Raw genomic sequence first — 20,017 nt, forward strand, 5'->3', positions numbered from 1 at the left:
TAGTCTCCTGGTACTGGGATAAGTCCCCTGGAATGCAACAGAAAAGCTTTCATAGCGGGTTTGAGGTTTGCATTCTGGAGAGGAGCTGTGTACCACACTCGGGCCTCTTTTGGGATCTCCTCTGGGACCACCAGTGAGCTCCTTTCCCCTTTGGGCCCATTCCCCTCTGAGCCACCTCCTGGCAAGAAGAAGAAGAAACTGCACCACCCCTCCTTCACGATTCCATACAAACAGCTGATGGAGACTCTAACCTAACAACTGTCCCTAGATCTGTGTCCTCAAGCCCAAGTGTAGGCTCCAGCTGTAAGACAAGCTGAATGGACCTGTAAACATCACCTTCCTCACGTCTTTCAGATACTGGCAGCATTGGAAAACCTCATTTCTAGGTGACAACATCAAGAAATATGGTAGAACTGGTTCTGGGCAAAAGCTACAAGAATGTAGGCAATAGGACAAACCACATTAGCCACCAGCTCAGAATAAATGTCACCAAACTCAATGGTTATTGATGGGGCCCTTCATCCTGCTCTGCTTTCAGCAAGGCTTCAACTACTGCTATGGCAACATCATTTCTAGATGGCATTTTTCTAGCATAAGGAGACCACAGAAATCTTCAGCAGCTCTTCAGCAGGAAAACAAATGGAGGAGAGAACCACGAGGCAAGGCAGGAGGAGAAGGAGCTGCTCTGTCATTCCCTCTGCCTCCCTTTTCACCAGTCTATACGGAGAGTGCTTCCAGAAAGCCTGCACACCCAGCACACCCTGGGTCAGGACCTGGCACCTGGGGCTGGGTCCTTACTCACAAAGCTCCCCCTTCCCCACCCCATATCCCCACAGGCAGAGGGCAGCTTCTGAGTGCTCTTTTCTGATGTCCTTTTCGAAGGACAGAAGTTCAAGAGCCATGGAGGAAGGCTCCACAACTTCACAAAGATGAGATTACATGTTTGAAAACTATATACTTGAAAAGTATTGTTTAGGGTATTTCCTTTTGTCAGCCAGCAGGTCCAATGAACCCAACAGTTTTTACTAACTGCCACATCTTCATCAAATAAGTCATGAGGTCAAAGAAGAAGAGTTAACATGTCCATTTTCTTCCTCAGGTACACCCAGTATGCTTACTTTGTTCAGGGGCACCTACTGTGTGTGGACTCACTTGCTAAGAGTCAGCAACCCATGCTTTGGGGGCTGCATAGGCTGAATTGCTACAACACTGTGAACACAGAGCTATGTCAGAGAACCAGAGACTTCTGCTAGTGCCAACATGAGTGCTCCCCTCGAGGCATCAGCCAAAGGAAGCAGATTACACCTGCTCTCCAAAGGCTGAACTGGCTCCTGGCTCACCTCCAGGTGAGGAGTGGATGCCACTCCAAATGTTGACTTAGAAAGCTGTATGGTACACAGCTAGAGCCAAAGCTAGAGAGAATCTTTACATCCATGGATGGGGTGGCAGAGGGAATGCTTCTGCTTACAGCTCTAGGACTCAGCTTCAGTGGAGAGCCAGGTTCCTTGGGCTGTTGGTTGGGTCCCTTCCCAAGAGGAACACAGCTGTGGGACACACCCAGCACGGGGCCTTGCTGCCTGCAAGGTTTTCATCAGAAGACTGGGATGGTGAGGGAGCACAGGAGACCCAGCCCCAGGAGCAGTGTCTTAGAAATCAAATACTCTTACTGCCATACAAATCCACAGATTTGGAGGGGCAAAAATAAAAGAGAAAAGAGAGGGAAAAAAAAAAAAAAAGAGAGAAAGTAATCTTTTTTTTTTTTTTTAATATATTTTCTCCCTATTCATGGCATTCTCTGAACTCACCTGTTTGGCAGGTCAATACGACACTATGAGCATATTAATATAACGAGGGAGGGCCAGACCAATGACAGAAACATTATGCTCATTATTAAACCCAACCCAGACACTCAGATAATGCCCAAGCTGAGCTTGCTTGTCAAGCAGTACTCCTGCTTACTGCAGACCTACTCCTAGCAGCCTGTATGAAGCCTACCATCCAGATTTCCAGCTTAAGCCACAAACTTGACTTTAAAAAAGGGGAAAAATAAAATAATAATAATAAAAAAAGAGCCCACACTTCTGTTACTCTGCATTTTCTCCAAGACTAAAAATTGGTAGACTGTATGACAGGTCCACCTCATTTTTCTTAATGATGTTTTTATTATTCTTTCACTCAATTAAAACAGAAATGGATATTGCATCTTCTGACTGTATAATTGTTATTGTAATCTGTTTTCGATCACTGCTTGGGAAATGGGTCCAAAACAACATAAACTATCCACAGCCTCAGAATACAAGTAATTTTCTTTTACTACAATACTTAAAGAGACATCTATCATGTTGCTCCGCCAGCATGTTTGTATTATGGCAAAAAAGTTATTTGTAAGTTGGGAAAAGACATTATGAAAATCACCTTTTACTCCAAAGTATTCCATAACTCATAATTTATAACTACATTTCTTAATACCATTCAAATAATAAGGCTGGAAATTGTGCACATCTAATTTTAATATATAAATAATGGCAACCCATATAAACCCAAATACGCTCAAAATATGAATTCATATTACTCTCAAAAAATAGTCTGGTTATAGTTTTGAAAATGACATGCTTCATTTCCAATATATGCCTGTCAGCTGGATTTATGACAAAACACTCTCTGTGAGCTTCGATTACCAGGATGGTAAACACTTCCCTGCGAGCTGCCTCGCTTTGCTGCAGCTTCCCTCCCAATGCACACGAAGTCAGCAGCTTCTGGAGAGTCGAGGGCTGGTGACACACAAGCAAAGACAGACTAATCCAGCCCCTTCTCCACATTAAACAAATAGAACAGCTGAGAGAGAGAGAGAGAGAAAGTAACCTTGTGGCTCTATGCAGTGATTCAGCTCCTGGGTTTGGATACCAGACACTGCCCCCGGCCACCTCTTGCCAGGTTCAGCACTTCTGAAAAGGTTTAGTGTCACTGGAGTGGCCTTTCATCCCAGAGGGGGTCTTTGGGAAACAAATAAAGGGGGAGCATATTTCGGTGGGAGACATTTCTACTGTAATCTGAAAATGCAGTGGGCATGTGGTTATCTCAAGAGATGCCATAGCTTCACAGAAAGCATAGCCTGACAGGTTTTTATTAATCTTCTTCCTGAGCTTTTTTTCCCCCTTGTTGACGTTGCTCCTGAGGAGATCCAGTTGTGCTCAGACTGTTAATATTGCATCTCTGTCTGATACAAGGATGTCAGAGCAAAATGACTGACAATTTTTGCTATTAGCCAGGTGATTTTCTATTCAGAAAATAAGTCATATGCTTAAACTTATTTTAGAGCTACCCATCTTTTTTGCTTCAAACTCCTTTTGTTCCCTTCATACAAATAATGACAAACCTCTCTTTTCCTGCATGTAACACCAATAATCATCCCACGTTTGCATGGGAATTTGAAATATATCTGGAGTTCTGGCACGAGATCTCTGACATAGCACTGGCTCAGGAGTGGCCCAACGCCGGGCTCACGTTCTGTCTTTTAAGCAACCCTGTAAATTATTTCTGTAGTCTTATTCCAAGCAGAAATGCCTCCCTGGAAGGAGGTTTTATATAAGTCCTCAGATACAAGCAACATCAATATTTGCATCTTAAAAATCAGAGTCAGAATTACACTTAAAAATCAAAACAAAACACCTTTCAAATATTGCCCTTCAGGGCTTCACAATGTCAGCAGCCTTAAATGGCTAATGCACAAACACTGGCATCTTGGTATGTTTGTAAATCTTCAGGGGATGCTCGCAGAGCAAGGGCAGGTATTTAAAAAGAAAAAAAAGCCAACCTTTAAAACTATTTTATTGTGTCTTTTAAAAAAAAATAAATTTACAAGTTCTTTAAAATAAAACTGGAATTAGGAAATGAAAAAAAAGCCTCATTTTTCCTTTACTAATATTTGAATCAGTGCAAATGAAGATGGGGACAAAGTACACACGGCAGCTGTAATCTCTGCTTTTGTACAAGGCATGCGGGGGGGAAAAAATCCCTAACTATAGAGCCCCAAGAAGACAGAGAAGACGACTGGCTGGCTGGGAACGTGTCACACACTAAAGCAGTCAACACTTGGTGAATGGCCACAAGAACCTCATCTAGAGGGGCTAACAATTTGCCCCAAATTAAATGGCAAAGCATATTTTCTGCCTTTTGCACCACTAATCAATGCAAACTCATTTGTATGTAAGCCCACAGCAGAGAGGCTGCTGCTGAGCATTCTGCAACAAGTCCAAAGCTTGTTGGAAGGTTTTTGTTGGTTTGTTGTTTTTTTTTTTTTTAGTATGACCAGAGGCTAGAAAACATTTCTCAAAAGCCATCAAATCCTCAGCTGCCTTTTGTCTGCTGTGACTGCTCCTTAGGTCTGCGTTAGGGACACGTGACATTGTGGGGACCGAGGCGTCTGACCCAGGACATTTCTTACAGTAGGAACTAATTACCAAAAGACAGTTTTTTCCAAGCCAGAAAGGGCTCCTCGTTCAGCACAACGGGCTGGTTTCAAAACCACTTGGAGCTTCAAAAGGAGAGCAGGCTTGCTCGGCACTCACAGAGGCTGAACCAGGCACGGGTTATCTTGAACACGATCCCAGTGTAACAATTCCGAGGGACTGGGTAATACTTTATACCTTGAAAAACTGGGCCTTTAATCCTAAAACTCAGCAGCAGTTACTAATTTAACTAAATTATGATGAGGGACGGTAATTAAAGGCCTAACTTATCTATGCCTTGCAATTTGGGAGTCGAAATAAAATCTTCCAAAGTTTTACAGATTTTCAGTTATTTTGAAAAGTTTAAAAATAAGATTTAAAAGCAGGTTGTAGACTGACCAATCATAAAAATAAATTTTTTCCTGAACACAGCTGTTTGGCAAATATAAACACATGATTGCAGTAAAACTGCCTTCCTTACACAGCATCAAAGATGCTATATTGTATCACCGTCTTCTGTGTCACTGCAAGTGACAAAAATCTGACCGGTCAAAGTATTTCACTTAAGCTCCAAGTCACTGTTATGGCCCTTTTCCTCCCCATTTCACACAGACAGCTTTAAGGAGAACAGCAATGATGGAAAGTAACTGCACAACTAAATATTCAGACCAGCATTACTATTAAGAGTATTAAACTGAAGGTATTTTAAAGTAACTGATACCATCTGAAAGTCTGTGTTACAAATGAGGAATTTTAAATATGACAAAGCTGTCTGTTGAAATGACCACTTGACTGCTATTACATTATGCCACTTTTCTACTTTTAAATCCAGATAAAATACTCATCAGTACAGTAAAATAATTTATATAGAATATAAAGACTCCTATATTTAAGTATTTAGGAAAGGAATCTTCAAACTCCACCTTAAAGTGTTTATTTGTAACAATAAAAGTTTCAAACTGTTTTTCTTCCTTCGATGTTCAAATCCTTCATCTAAATTCTGAGAAATACATTGCTGTTTAATTCCTTGAAAGTGTATTTCTTCAGAGGCACCTTTGATGTTTTTAATACGATTTTGTCATATTCCCCAGGCATAAAAAAAATTCCAAGGAGTCACTGGCAGAATCACCTTAACAGGATTTTTCAAACAAATGCCCCATAAATAACTGAGAGTAAATCTACTCGGTTTTATCCCAGTGAAACTAAGGACAGGCAGAAATGTATAAAGAGAAGGGGAAGGGGGTGAGGGGGAAGAACTAACACTGGCTTTTCAAACACGTTGGTTTCTTTTTCTCTTCTTTGGTGCATGATGAGAGCAGCAGCATCAACTGAACTAATGTGGCCAAGGGCACGGGGTGGGGAGGAAGCAGGGAGATGACTCGAAACCCTTCGGAACCCGTGCGGGGAAAACTACAATCTTACTACAGCTAATCTTAAATCTCAAATTCAAAAATGTTGGTGGCTTTATGCAGATGCAACTTAAGAGTTCCAAAATTACTCTAAACATCAAATTATGCCTAGGGCACCGAATGGGCGGATACCCTATATTCTGTTTAATGTCTATGTTCAATTTCACGTATATTTTAACCAACTGTCTTTATTTTAATGACAGACCAAGCACTGAAAAGACATAAAGAAAGACTATTTTTCTATCTCAGCAAAAGTCCATCTGATACACTACATGACCCTCCAGGAGTGACGGCTCTGTTTATTCTATTTACATGACATAATCTGATTGGAAAAGGGGTTGGGGGTGGAAATCAGCAAAAAGACAGCAACTAATTTCTAACCATCGGTCATGAAACAGAAATTCCTACCTTGCTTTTCTTATTGTCACTGTTAAATTAGAGGTCTTTTGCTCTTTATGCAACAAAAGTGCATAAAATCCGAGAATTTCCATCTCTTAATCCCTGGTGAATTCTATCAAAGCACAAGGCAACATTTTCCAACCACTCTGCAACGATGAAACACGAAATACGTCCTCATACTGCTGGTTCCTGGACTAACAGGGACCAGCAGCTTTCAGACTTCGGTGTCTCAATGCATTTCGTTCTTCCAATTAGCTACGTTGCTTCTTCCAGGCAGCAAGAAGATATTCTTCATCTAGGATCTCGGCAGGAAAACTCTCTAAAACTTAACCTTTCAGTTCACTCAGTTTGTAGGGACAGAGGAAACACACTTCCTTACTCAGTTCAGGATGCCATTTAGAGTTTAATGTTAACTGTTGAGAACAGAGGAGCAAATTTGATCAAGCTGTACTCTTCCATCTGCACAGAAGTAGAATTTCTCTCCAGTAATCTACTTTGAATCCTCATAAAAGATATAAAAGGGAGCACAACCCCTATGACATTTACTGCAGAAATACTTTGAGCAGGGTACAGCCCTTCAACCGTCCTCAGTCAGCATTTCTGTCACCCCAGAGACAGATTAAACCAGATTTCTAACTGCACCTGAGCAGACAAGACTATGATCCACCAGAACTTTACGGGGCTCACAGCAGTAAGCAGCAGCACTCCAGTCACTGCACCCACATTTCTGGTGCACCAGACTTGGTGCAAGCACGGCAGCCACCGCTACAGATTAACATCCCAGTCATACGGTTCAGTTTGAATTGGCTGAAAGATTTCTCCTCTGTTAATATTCTGTAAATTAAATCACACATTTTATCAGATATATGAATAAGAAGGTGTGATGATCAGATTGCATCCAACTAATCTAACCAGCAAACTCTTTGCAATGATTTCCTGCTCCAATTCTGAATGGGTGTCCTGGCTATATTTTGGTTCAGCGTTTTTATTTCACCTTATTCTGCCCACTGGCATTTTTAAGCTGCATTGGGAGGCTTTAGAAGCTTATTTTCCACCTCTTTCAAAACCAACACACACACACACACGTATATATGCGCATCCATTCATACACAAACAGGTTCATGAATTGCAATCAACAATTTTGTAAATGTAAGTTTCCTAGCCATTAATCATCTTTTTTCTTTTTTTTTCTTTTTTTTTTTTTTTCTAATCCTTATGGAGTGAATTACTAACTGAGAGGAGACGCCAATTCTAGTAAGTGAATGTTACCCAACAGGGATATAAAGCTGTCAACACCATAGTGCTCTTGCTTGCTCTAAACTCTCTCCCAGGCTTCATATGTTTTTTAAAGCGGTATTAGCCTTTTTTTTTTTCCCAGAGACCTTTATAAAACCTGCCTCTCCAGAACATCTGAGCACTTGGGCTTTTACTGCATACAGGTTTTCGAACAGAGCAGTTAGATAACTCTTGAAACATTTTAGAAAGCACTTGGCCAGTCAGGCAAACCAAAATTGGACTCCAACACATCGGACTGACACTAACAACATCGTAAACAGCACCGAAACTTTTAAATCCCCCATTAAACACAACCTTTAAGACCCTGTTTATCTTTTTAGTGACCTTCACTAGTTTATTACAGCTGCTGTAATGGCCCTTTGAATTAAATACATTCAGGTTAGGAATAAAAAGAGAGAGTCACAAGGCAAAATTTCTCAAGAGAACAATTGATTTTCTGTCTGCCCTACAAAAGCCTAGTTTAAAACACTTTTTCCCTCATAAATCTGCAGAGAAGATGAAGACCACCTGCAGCACTATATTTCTCTTCAGGGAAGTCACTGAAAAAACAATTGTAGCAAACACTGCGATTATAAAACTTGTTACCAAAGGTCATCAGTCTCATCAGAGCACCAGTTGAGAGCTTATTGCTTTGTTCACGAGGATTAAGTTCAGAAACAGATATTACTACACCAAAAAGCCACTTGACAAGGAGGAAGGAATTTCAGCATTTACATATCCAAGGCCCAAAAGTAGATGAAAAAAGGAATTGCTAGAATCTGTTTTCAAAACTTTTAGATACACTTCATAAAATATAAAATAAAATACATTAAAATAAAATCAAAACTATCATGGTCTCTAGCTTCCAGCAAAGTATTTAATTTTTTTCCCAACCGAAGTTCACATTTAACAAATATTAGAGCTCCTAAAATCTTCAAAACCAAGAACACACTGAATACAACTGAAGACTTAAGTGTCATTTAATCACAACGTTTAGCAGTTTCCTTTTTATCCAACACTAGAAACAATACTAGAAGAGCCTTTACTAATATTTCTTTGCAGACTAGTTTTACACTAATTGGCCAGCATATTGAAAGTAAGTCTTTCTGTGAGTGTCTACAGCTGCATTTCATAACTCAAGTGAAAAAATTACTACCACTGCAGTGATCACTGCAGACACACACAACAGAAACACCCAAAACAGGGCAATCTGCATTCAGAAAAAGAACACTTCGTCACACAGGTTCAAATTCAAAAAAGAGCAGAGGAACAGAAATGTCTGGAAATTAGCTATGTTGATTTACCTTGAGAGCATTTCCAGGAGGAAAAAAAAAAAAAAAAAAAAGATTAAATCAATTTTAAACAGCACCATTATCTTATTAAAAAAAGTCTGCCTTAACTAATTTAGTATTGAGTATTACAGAACCTAGGTAAGTATTCAGACAAGAATAATTTTCTTCTTGCTTTCAGTAGCAATAAGGAGTAATGAATAAACTGTATTATGGATAGCCTAAAACCAAAGAAACTGACACTGTTAAAAGAACACCAGCTAAGGAAAAGAAAAAAGGAAAAATTAGTCCTCCATTTCCTATTCCCCCACACTTCTACATTCCAGTCTACGCCAACTTTATAAATAAGCTGAAGAGTAATGAATGAAAATGTAGGCTCTTAAAAGTTTGCTTTTAGAAATGAGAGTTTTTGTCTTTAAGTGGAAGAAATCTCCCAGAACTTAACAGGCCAGATTCAAGCTGAACAACAGATATAACTGTAAAAGTTAGTGGATTTCTCTTGGCTAACACAGCTGAAATTAGAAAGCAACATATATATTCCAAAACACTTCGAAGTGCTCCTTTATAACAGCCCCAAGGAAAAAGATTTTAGCTGCAGTTCTAACATTCTCTTTAAAATCAAGCAGCTATAATGTCTCAGAAAGGCATCCAAAACTATATGCATATATATATAACTTTTTATATGATTAACTAGTTCATTTTTTTAATTGTTCATCAAATTATTTCTCCACCAATTTGTCAGTGGAATAGTACAAGTCTTTCACTGCAAAGCTGTTTCTTCTTTTTCCGTATATCAGAAGAACACAGAGAAGAGCTTTAAAAACCAGATACATCGTCATCCAAGAAACAAAAAGAAACAACTAGTGAGATCTCTTACCCTTCATTATGTATATAAATGAATCCTATGCTTCTAAAATAAAAAGCAAATTTGCAGCCCCTAAGGAAACTTCAGCAATTAGGAAGCCTATTGAGCCAAAGAGGTCTAAAACAAGCATCTAATGGTAAAATCTCTAAATAAACCTCACGTAATAGAGAGTCATGTGACGACTATATCAAAGTATCTCTTGATATGTCATTTACACAAACTCTTTGTGTATAAACAAGTACGTTTGTGCCTTACCAGCCTGCACGTTTTAAAACACAAATACAGAGAGGGTATTTTTTTAAAAGGCAAAGTGTGCTGTGGCCTGTCCTGCACTATTATTTTGCACACACAATCTTAGCTAATTCCAAGATTTTAAAATACATTTTTCCTAACACAACACACTTCACTGTGCTAATCCTGACAGCATCTGAGTTCAGATTAAAAATAGAGGGTGTTTAGGAGAACTGACCCGAAAGTTAGTTAGAAAGGGGGAAAAAACCCCCAACCAAACAAACCAAAAAAAGCAACCACCTGTATCACTTAAACATGTTCTAAACATGGAATTGACCAGCAACTAGACAGCAAGTATGAAAGTTCAGAAGAACTGCAGGAATGCTGCAAAACTAAGGCTCAAGGATTGTGCTGAACTTTGCACACATTTCGCCCTGTCCTCTTTTACAACAACCGCTACGGAATTATTTTCGCAGAAAAAAAAAACCCCTACAAACTAATAATGCAACCATAAACGCTACCGTTTGTTTCCCCCTGGAGACCTCCTGCTCAGAGCTGTCACACCTCCCTACCTCCTGCCACCCGCACCTGAAGGCTGCCTGCTTCTCACCTGGAAGCGATGCCCCTTTGTTGGGGCTGCAGGGCTCATGCCCGCAGGCTGCCCCGGCGGCGACCGCCTCTTCTCGGGCAGAAAGTGCCGGGCCCAGCTCCCCCCAGCAGGATTAGGCCTTGCCTTTTGTGAGCTGCCCGGCCGCAACCCGGGCCTGGGGGTGGCCTTTTTGGAGGCCTTCTGAAGAGCTAGCTCTGCACGCCGCAGCCCTCGACTGAACTCCTTCCACGGAGTGCTGACACCGCAGCGGGCTGAGCAGCTCAAACGCTTTCCAGGAAAGCCGGCAGCCGCCCGCCAGCTGCCACACCAACCCGCCGGCCCCCCGCGCACGGTGCCCATCCGCCCACCCGTCTCCCCCCGGGCATGCCGCTCCGGAGGAGCCGCCGGGCCGGGAATGATCGCGGCCGCATGGTTACCTCCCACGGGCTTGGTGACAGCGCCGTTGGGCCTCCCGCGTGTGCCCATGGGGCTGCCGTTCTGCTCCAGCCTGGCCACCTTCCCGGGTGGGGGCCCTTTGACATCAGGGCTGCCGCTGCCTCTGTCGGGGCTGTCCCGCAGGCAGGGGCTCTCACTCCTCCGCTCCATGCTTGGAGACGCGGCTCCCGCTAGCAGGTCGCAGTAGAAGGAGCACGGACCTAGGGCGACAGAAACAAGGGGCTCTTCAGCGGCCGCTGGCCAGGTACCGGGCCCGAATTAACCGCCCGGGCCCCCGGAGCGCGTCCCCCCGGCCGGCTCATCCCAGTGAAGCCGGGTGAACGCCGGCCGGGGGTGATGCCGCCCCGCTCCCGCAGCCGGTTCACTGAAAGCCGGTGAGCGGTTCGACCCCGACGGCCCCGGCCCGGCCCGCCGCGGCATAGACGCGGATCCCGCTGCCCGGCTCCAACCTGCCGCGGGCAGGAGCAGGCAGCGCTGAGCCCTGGGCCGGTCCCCATCGCGTTGGGCAGGCCGGCCGGCAGGCAGCCCACCCGGCCGCCGCAGCCAGGTGCTGCGCCCCGGGTTCAGCCTCAGCCCCGGCCCGCCCCCGGGGGCCACGGGGAAGCGGCTGCCAGTCCAGGTGGCCCCGCTGTCACGGCCCCCCCGCGCTAGCCAGCTGTGCATCCACCGAGTAGCCGGCTGCTGGCAAGAAACCCTCTAGCGAGCGGCTGCCGGGAGCTGCCGCCGTACTTACTGCTTATAGCCTGTCTGTAAGTTGGCTGAGTTGGGCTCTGTCCATGGATCAGAAGTAGAGAATCCAGGGTGGAAAGTTTTCTTGTTTCCTTCTCTCACGCCGCTTTCTTCTACTACTTCTAGTCCGTCCCCCCACCCCCAGCCCCCCTCTCCTTGCCCTCCTCCTCCGGGGTGCCGAGACGGCGGGGCCGGGGAGGCTGCCCGCGCTGCGCGGGGCGGCAGGGGCCGGAGCCCCTTCCCGGAGCGTCCCGGGTGGCGAGCGGAGCGGAGCGGGGAGGTCGGGGCGAGGGGGCGGGGAGCCGCGGGGCTGCCGGCTGCGGCGAGAAGGAGAGGGGAGAGGGAGCCGACTTCTTACACCTTCCGCGCAGAAAATCAATACACCGGGAGAAATGGGGGGGAGGAGAAGAGGAGGGAGTGCCGCTCTCCCGGGCTCGGCGGCGGGTGCCTGGCGGCGCGGGGAAGCGGCGGCCCCGGTGTGTCACTTTCAATCGCTCCCTCCCCTCCGCCAGCGACAGCAGCGGCAGGAGGGACTCGCCACACAGCGCGGAGAAACGGTTATTAGTTGCGTTGAGTCATCGAGGCAGGGTGAGTCCTTTTTGGGGTTGTCCTTGGTTTCGGGTTTGGCATGTGTGTGTGTGTATGTGTGTGTCTGCTCGCCTGTATGTGTGTGTGTGTCTGCCTGTCTGTCTGCGCGGCGTTCCCGTCCCAGGGCTGTGCATCCCAAACATCGCCACCCCTCCTCGCCTCCGACACCCCTCCTCCTCCCCGCCCCCCCGCAAAAATCAAGTCTCGGTGCTATCTCGGGATCGGGCGCGCAGCAGCCCACCTCCTCCCGGCCCGCCCCGCGCAGCCCCGGCCCAGCCGGCCCCGCTGTGCGCAGGGGTGGGAGCCTGAGACCCACCTGGCAGGAAATTAAACACCGATAGATAAATAACACAACTCGTCCACGCAAAGCGAGCGCGGTGCCGCAAGGAGGGGGGGAAGGAAGGAGGGAGTGGAGGAGGGTGGGCTTGGGTGTGGAAGGGGAAACGCGGCAGGACGAGGCGGTGGTGACAGGAGGGACCCAGGGCAGAAGGGCGCAAGGACAGGGGCAGTCGGCCTGGGGGAGGGCCGAAGGGGAAGGAGAGGAGGAGGAGCCGGGAGAAGATGGGGAAGGGAGGCCGTGGGGGGAGCCAGAGTTGAGGAGACCGGACCGACCGGGGAGGAGCAAAGCTGCCACCGGCATCCAGTCCAGGCGCCCTGGTCGGTCCGACGCAGCCAGTGCGGCCTCACCGCTTCCTTCCACCCGGGCTTCCCTCGGGGAACCGAGCGACGGCGGAGCCCCTCCCGCAACCTCTCCCCGCCGGTGCCAGGCGGTAGTAACTTTTCGTGGTGCGGCGGGGGCTGCCAGCCCAAGGGGCCAGTCAGGCTTCCTTCGGGGTTCCGGAGCGGGCGGGCGGCCCGGCCCCAGATAGGGCCCCGATAACCGCCCTCCTCTCCGCGCCCGGCTCCAGGCAGTTACCGGGCTGGCCCTGAATAATTCATAGAGGGGGCCGGGAGAAGGTGAGAAGCGGTCAGAGAAGAGCTGCTGCTGCTGCCTCTAAATTATTTAATACCGGAGCTCCGGGTAGGGCATGACAGCGCTAAGCGCAGCCAGCGGGGAAGGGAAAGCTCCGGCGGGCAAGTCGCAGCGGGGCGGGATAGGGCCCCCTCGCCGGTCCCGGAGAGGGCACAGCGTTTGCCGGGCAGTCAGTCACCTCTCCCTCGGGTGCAAGGTGCACCGGCACCGCTCCCCGGGTCCAGCGGCGGCGGAGCGGTCGTTTCTCCTAGCGGGGCCGTGCCCGGCGGCGCACCCCGAGGGCTCGCAGCGCCCCCTGCCCGGCCCGGGGGGCGCCGGGGAATGAGCCGCCGGCCCCGCGCCGCCGAGCCCTCCCCGCCCCACGGCGGCGGAACGAGCCCCGCTTTAAGGTGGACCGTAAACAATCCCCTCCGGTGCGGGGGGCAGACAGCGGACGGGCGGCGGGGGAAAGGGAGGGGGTTGGGGAGGTGGCGGGCACTGGAGTTGCCCGCCGCCCACCCCCCTTTTCCCCTGCCGCTGGCTCCCCGTAGGACGCCGCCCTCCCACCGTGCCCCCTTAAGAGCTTTGCCTTTCACGGTGGCGCCGGAGGGTCAAAAAAAAGAGGGGGCTACGAGGGGAGGGGGGGGGGGGGGGGGTCTCTCCGCTGCTTCCCCCCTCCCCGGGCACGGCGGGACCGGGGTGCGGCGGGAGAACCACCGGCAGCGGGCAGGCCCGGTGGCAGGTCTCCATCCCCCCCTAAACGCCCAGGGAGGGGAGAGTGCGCGGTGGCTCCGAACTACACGCAGCCGTCCCGGTGCGACGAGTCCCGCCCGTGCTGCCCCGGGGTTTGAAGCAGGGGAAGGGCAGGTCCCTGCCGGGAGCTCGGCCGCCGATGGCTCCGTTACTCCCCTCCTCCCCTCCGAGCGACAATGACAGCCCGCCCGCCCCCCGGTGGGCTCCGGGCCGCCCCTGGAAGCGGTGAGGGTAGAAGCAGCGGATCCCCAAGCAGGGTAAGAGAATTAATCGCTTCGCTCCACATCCGACCCCCGGCCCGGTCCCGAAAAGCAACACCGAGTGCAGTTTCCCTCTCCTCGGCAGAAAGACCCGTGCCTCCCTCCTTTCTCGGAAGGGAAGGGGGAGACCCGCCGCTAAAGTCTAGACGCGGTGTCGGGCTTGCTCCGGGACATCACGGCGTGAACGGGGGTGGGAGCCCGGTGCCACAGCGGCTAAAGTTTGGGGGAGGCAGAAAAGCTGCGGGGGACAGCGGAGGGCCGGGGCGCGGGGGCTCCGGGAGCGGTCGGAGTGAACGGCGATGCCGGGAAGGCGCAGGCTGAGGAGGAGAGAGCACAGCGGCTGCCGCCTGCTAAGTCTCCTGCCGAAAGTCCTTTCCGAAAGCAGCCTTCAAGTTTGGGGAACTCTCGTTTTTGTTTTTTTTTTTTTTTTTAAATAACCCGATCTAACTTTTTTCCCTTTTTCTGTGTGGTTTTTTCCCCCCCTTCCTCCTCTAAATCCGATAAAGCACAGCAGCAGCTCTTACATGGAAGTGACCGTTTTACACAGTTACCGAATAATTGAATAATGTTTTGTTCTTACCTTTGATGTTGAACTACGAATTCCCACGGATCAATGGCCAGAAAGTTAGAAGAATTGGTGATTCAGGACTTCAGTACTTCTGGAAAAAAAGAAAAAAATAAGGAGAAAAAAAAAAAAAAAAGTAAAAAAAAAAAGTCAATGGTTTAGCCAGGATCTTCCCTGTCTGATTCGTTACTATTATTATATCTGATGATGTGGATGGATGGAGAGATTCAATCCAAGCCCATTAATGAGCTATTTTATAAACACCACTGTCTGAAGATCTTAATTTACATTTTGTCAGTGATCCTTTCCTTCACAGCGGAGACGTGTGGCGACAGCGCGATTACAGGACTTTAGTAAAGCTCCTATAAGAGTACGACTGGCTTGTTAATTGATTAATATTTTATTAAGTGTGAATATTTTATAAAGTTTTTAGGAAAACTATCGATTCTAAATTATTAACTAGTCAGAAGGGCATTTGAATAATGCATACAATTAAATACATTTAAATATATATGTAGCGATTACTTTTCGCAATTAATCCCCTGCACCTTTCGCTCGCGTTTGTTTTTTTCCCTACTGGCAACCGGTTTCTAATTTGCCTGTTTCTTGGAATATCAGGATCTCCAAAGACTGGTTTATTCATGTTTTATAAACCGAAAATTTACGCAAGATAGTCTTTTAACTTTGAAATCGGGAGTGGTAATAATTTGAAAATTCTGACACGGAAGTAAAGGGTTTGGTTTGGGTTTTTTAGGAAAACTGCGGGGAAACCGAAACGAGTGCATATAAATTTTGCTGGTTGGTAACTTCTGTTTTGTAAACATCATTTAATTTAGAATTTATGATATACGATGCTTATTTTTTCTTTTATATATTTTTCCCAATAAAAGCCCTTTCTTTCTGTTTCAAATTACAAACGTTGTTGGTTTCTTTTTTTGGTTTGATTTTTTTTTTCGACCAGTGCATGACTTTCACATGTTGTCCTTATTTCCACTAGAAAAAAAGACGATTACTTCCCATCGTTTTCCCCATCCGCCCTCAATCTCACTAGAAAAAGAACTGGATTTAAAAAAATCTTACGTTTATAACCTCTTTTTCTTTTTCTAACACGAATTTCCAGTACGAGAATTTTCTACTCTCGCACTGAGCAGGAGTGTGCTCCAAGCCCCCAGCGCCCCCCGGTACTGAAGTTCATGAATGCCTCAAGTGGTTGATTGCCAAAAAGAAATTTGAACAAAACAAACGAACAAAAACACCTCCTTGGAAAGGTTTGGTTTTCATTAACTACCGCTGTTAAAGCCAAAACGCATGGCAGCGATCGCAGCTCCATGCCTGCACAGCCCTCAGAACCGGACGGCTGCAGCTGGGGCTGCCCCGGGCTCCCGCGCCTCTTCTCCGTCGTTCCCGGGACGGGGTCGGGGCCGCCCTCACGCCTCCCAGACTGCTCCCGAAAGCTGTCCGCCGTGCCCGAGGGAACTCGTCGGGTTCCCGTACGCTCCACTCGCCTCATCCTTTCTCCCCTTCCACCCAGCGCGTCCCAGAGGCCGCGGCACCATCACCTCGCTGCGGGGTTCTGCCGGGCTGAGCCGGGCCCCGCGACATTGCGGAGCGCTGCGGCCTGGGCTGAGGAGGGACTGGGGGAAGCGAGCGGCCGCCGCACACATGGGTCCCGAGCACCCCCTCGAAGAGCAGAAGCCCAGGGCTGCCGCGATAGAGCAGTGGTCAGCGGGATGGGAACGGGGTGGCCTTGTGGCCCGACAGGGCAGTACCGAGTCCCCCCGAGCAGCGGGGTTGGCAGACTGGGGAAGGGCAGGGCAGCTCGCAAGCGAGGAACCCCGGCTCCCCACTCGGACCAGGCTCCCTTCCCGGCGGCCACCATCGCGGCGGGATCGGAGCACACGCCTCGGGGCCGGGACCGAAGCGCCCGCTCGACCCGTCCCGGCGCCTTTCCCTTCGCACAGCGCCATCGCGCGGGCACTGGCAACGGCGCAGCTGGAGGCGGCCGCAGCCCCCGCCCGCCCGCGGCTCCGGCGTCCCGGTGTGGCCGGGCAGAGCGAGCAGCACCTGCCGCGGGGGCCGCTCGGGCCCCTCCTGCGCGGTGCGGGCTGCACCGGCCTCGCCGCTCCGCCACAGGCCGTCGCAGCGCCGCGGCAGCCAGGGGAAAACCCGCGGCGGGTAGGGCCTCGGGCCTGACCGCTCGGCCGGCTGCACTTTTTCTCGCGCTCCCCCCGGGAGAGGCAGGAGCTGTGCTGCCGGGCAGCCGGCCGCCTCCATCGAGCTCTCGCCGTCAGGGACGAGCCGTCCAACCCGGCTGCTGGAGGAGCAGCTCCACAGTACTACCGCTCGGCGCGAGGTTTAGGACGGGAAGCTCAAACGAAATGAAAACGTCCCTGGTCCCAGCTGTGGGGCGAGCCCAGTCCTGCCCGCAGGACTTAGAGTGGGAGAGCTCTGGCTCCAGCCGGCACTGTTGGCGGGAGAACGAGTCGGGCCATCGGCGTTTCCCAGCTGCACGCTGCCGCTTTCCCGCCAGTATCCTAAACCTGGCTGACCGGACAGGGAGTGCGGAGGTAACCAGGGCACCCGGCGAGTTCCGCGGCTCCACTGCCCTGCGCCTCGGCCCTGCGGGAGCCGGCTCTGCCGCCCCGGGCACTTCTAGCCCCACTTCAGGGTCCACACAGCTCGTTCTTACGGTGCCGATTAAAAAAAACACACACAAAAAATTATAAAAATAAATTAAAATCGTCTGTAAGGCATCCGAGCCCCGTCTAAACGTTTTCTGGAGGGCAGTAACTCTGCAGATCTTACCCTCGCCCCTTCATCCTTCCTCTTACCGATTTTATTAGAAGTCTTTTGCCGCTAACGTTAGTTATATGGAGAATAAGCTGCAGACAGGACATCTCTACACTCAGCGGCACACAGGGAAAGACTCGGCCGGGGCTGTCATTACACCGTATTTCGGTGCGGGGAGGGTAGCAAAGCCCCGGCCGAGGCGGAGGCAGGGACCGGCGTTCCCCGGCGGGATGCCTGGTGCGGGGCAGAGCCGGCCGCTGCCGGGGTCCTGCCAGGCTACCTCCCGCCCTCCGGCTCCCCACTGCGCTCTACAGCTTCCCCTTGTTCCTCAGACTCGTCACCAGCTCTTGGCTGTCCCCCTGGCCGCGGGTTTGCGTCTGCCCACAATCACAAGCTGCAGTGCGAGCCTCAGGGGGTTTCTCCGTCAGATTTCACGCTCATTGACCCACCTCACCTTAAGAGACGCGAGACTCTTCGGGTTTGTACTGCTTCTCTAAATACATCTGTTTAGATTTGGAAACTGTCAGAAGCAGAGAGCACAGACCGAAGCGCCTGTGCCCTGCGGCTCTTCTCCTTCAAATTAACAGCTCATAGCTGGAAATGAAGGAAGAGTTTCGCCACTTTCGTTGCGATTAGGAAAAATTCCCTAGACCCGAGAAAGAAGTGACTAACAAGTACCGAGATGAGCCCGCCGCCCGAGCACCAGCTGCGGCTGCTCCTTCACAGCACTCCAATACCACTCCAATGGTACCCACTCCCAAGGGTACTCCAATACCGCTTGCCCCGAGCCAGGCGGCACCCCCGCTGCCCCCCTTGCCCACCCCTGAGGGAGGAAACCCACGTCCCGCCTGCCGCGACCGGCCCGGGTTGCGGCACGAACGAATGCGGGATGGGGCTGGAGCGGCGAGCACCCCGGCTGGGCCCGGGGCCAAGCCCAGCGCCTGCCTCTTCACCCCCAAGGTGCCTGGGGGCGCGGGAGTGCCCGCTCCCCGCTCCAGCCACTATTTCACTCGGGACGGGGGTGACAGACGACAGAATTTAGCAGGACATACCGAGCGTGCAGGGCTGACGACTCACACCCCTAGGCAGCAATCGTTTTAATTGCAATAATTTAGGTAAATCAGTAAGATATCAGCCCTTTTTCCCCACACGGCTCCGACCTGGAAGCACAGCATCACCCGCCCACGTCGGACACCCAAACTCTCCCAAACTCTCTCCAAGTTCCTGCGTCCGGCGAAGAGCAGATGGGAGCAGAGATCCCAGCGGAGCCGGGAGGACAGAGCTGCTTCCCGGGGAGCAGCCCTTAGCCCCAGCTCCGCCGCTCTCCTTCCCTGGGACGGCGCGATTGATTAGCGCCTGCCATCCTGTGCAGAGTACCATTTTCTCCTAAATCAGCACTACCAGACAGCCCGATCTTTGTAAGCAAACTGCCCCTGTAAATCAAACCATCAGCCTACGAGGAACCCTCGGTTCTGCCGGCACAAGACAGGAGCTCCCGCCGGCTCCTTACAGGCATGAGTCCCGGTTCCGCTACCCCCACCACCTCCCGCCCTCTCCCCCCGCCGCTCCGCTGCCGCCGAGGGCAGGTCAGTCCCCTGGAAGAGCCGAGCATAGCCGGCATCTGGGCTACTCGAGACCGCGCTGGGATTTCCAGTTTTTATGTGCAAATAACTGAAGGCTGCGTCTCTGCTCAGAGTATAGGGGCAGACATGCAGGGGATTTCGAGTGAAGATAAACAGAGGTTTTATTGAACTGTCAAGGCTGAAATCGCCGTTTCACACATCGAGGAAAAGAACCCTCTAATATACACGAGCATCGAATGTCCCACAGCCCATCTCCACTCAGACGGCAGGAAGCTCAGAGCCTCCCTGGGCCTCACCACGAAGCGAGTTTGTCCTTGTCCTTGGCACAATCACCACGGCTGGAAAGCTGCAAGAGGCTGGCCGGGTATCGCTCAGCCTCTTTTAGCTTTTGCAATCCCCGTTCTGTTAATAACGGGGCTCAGCAGTGCGCTCTGCAGAGGGGACACACACGGGGCACCGGGGAAGGAAAAGGCCAAATCCTGTCGGTTCTCCTCCTACAATAATTCGTAGCTTCCCGCGGCCTCAAATTTTTGACCGCCTGTATGCGCAAACATAGAGTTTTCAGGACCAGGCTTAGTGCTTGGCCTGCGAAAGGAACCCCTGGGTCCGGGGCTGCCCGCCGGCTCCCTGCAGGCTCAAGGGTGTCCGAAAGGTGGCCCGCCGCCCAGGGCAGCCCCGGTAACCCCGCAAAGACGGCTCCCTCCAACCTCGACGTAGCTTCCCGGAGCGGTGGAACGAGACAGACACCTCCCCGGGAGATGCCGGGAGGGTGGGGGGCCTGGGGATATTGCCCGAAGCCTGCCCCATGTTCGACCCGCGGGGCTCGGCAGAGTTGC

At 50.3% G+C, this 20,017-nt stretch overlaps 1 protein-coding gene across 2 annotated transcripts in view; it reads right to left on the reverse strand.

Moving 5' to 3' along the window:
* The window catches only part of SATB2 (SATB homeobox 2), a 117,586-nt gene extending 105,802 nt beyond the window's left edge, over positions 1-11,784 (reverse strand). Inside the window, exons 1-2 of one of the 2 annotated variants that reach the window (XM_030454628.1) lie at positions 11,695-11,784; positions 10,943-11,161 (exon numbers count right to left, since the gene is read on the reverse strand). In XM_030454628.1, coding sequence (XP_030310488.1) covers positions 10,943-11,111 — 169 coding nt within the window. In that variant the 5' untranslated portion in view covers positions 11,112-11,161; positions 11,695-11,784. Of the gene's footprint in view, positions 1-10,942; positions 11,162-11,410; positions 11,436-11,694 lie in introns of those variants that run through there. The other variant, XM_030454629.1, reaches the window with a different exon arrangement.
* Positions 11,785-20,017: the final 8,233 nt, after the last annotated feature.

This window comes from Calypte anna, chromosome 7, assembly GCF_003957555.1.
Source record: "Calypte anna isolate BGI_N300 chromosome 7, bCalAnn1_v1.p, whole genome shotgun sequence".
NCBI classification, from domain to species: domain Eukaryota; kingdom Metazoa; phylum Chordata; class Aves; order Apodiformes; family Trochilidae; genus Calypte; species Calypte anna.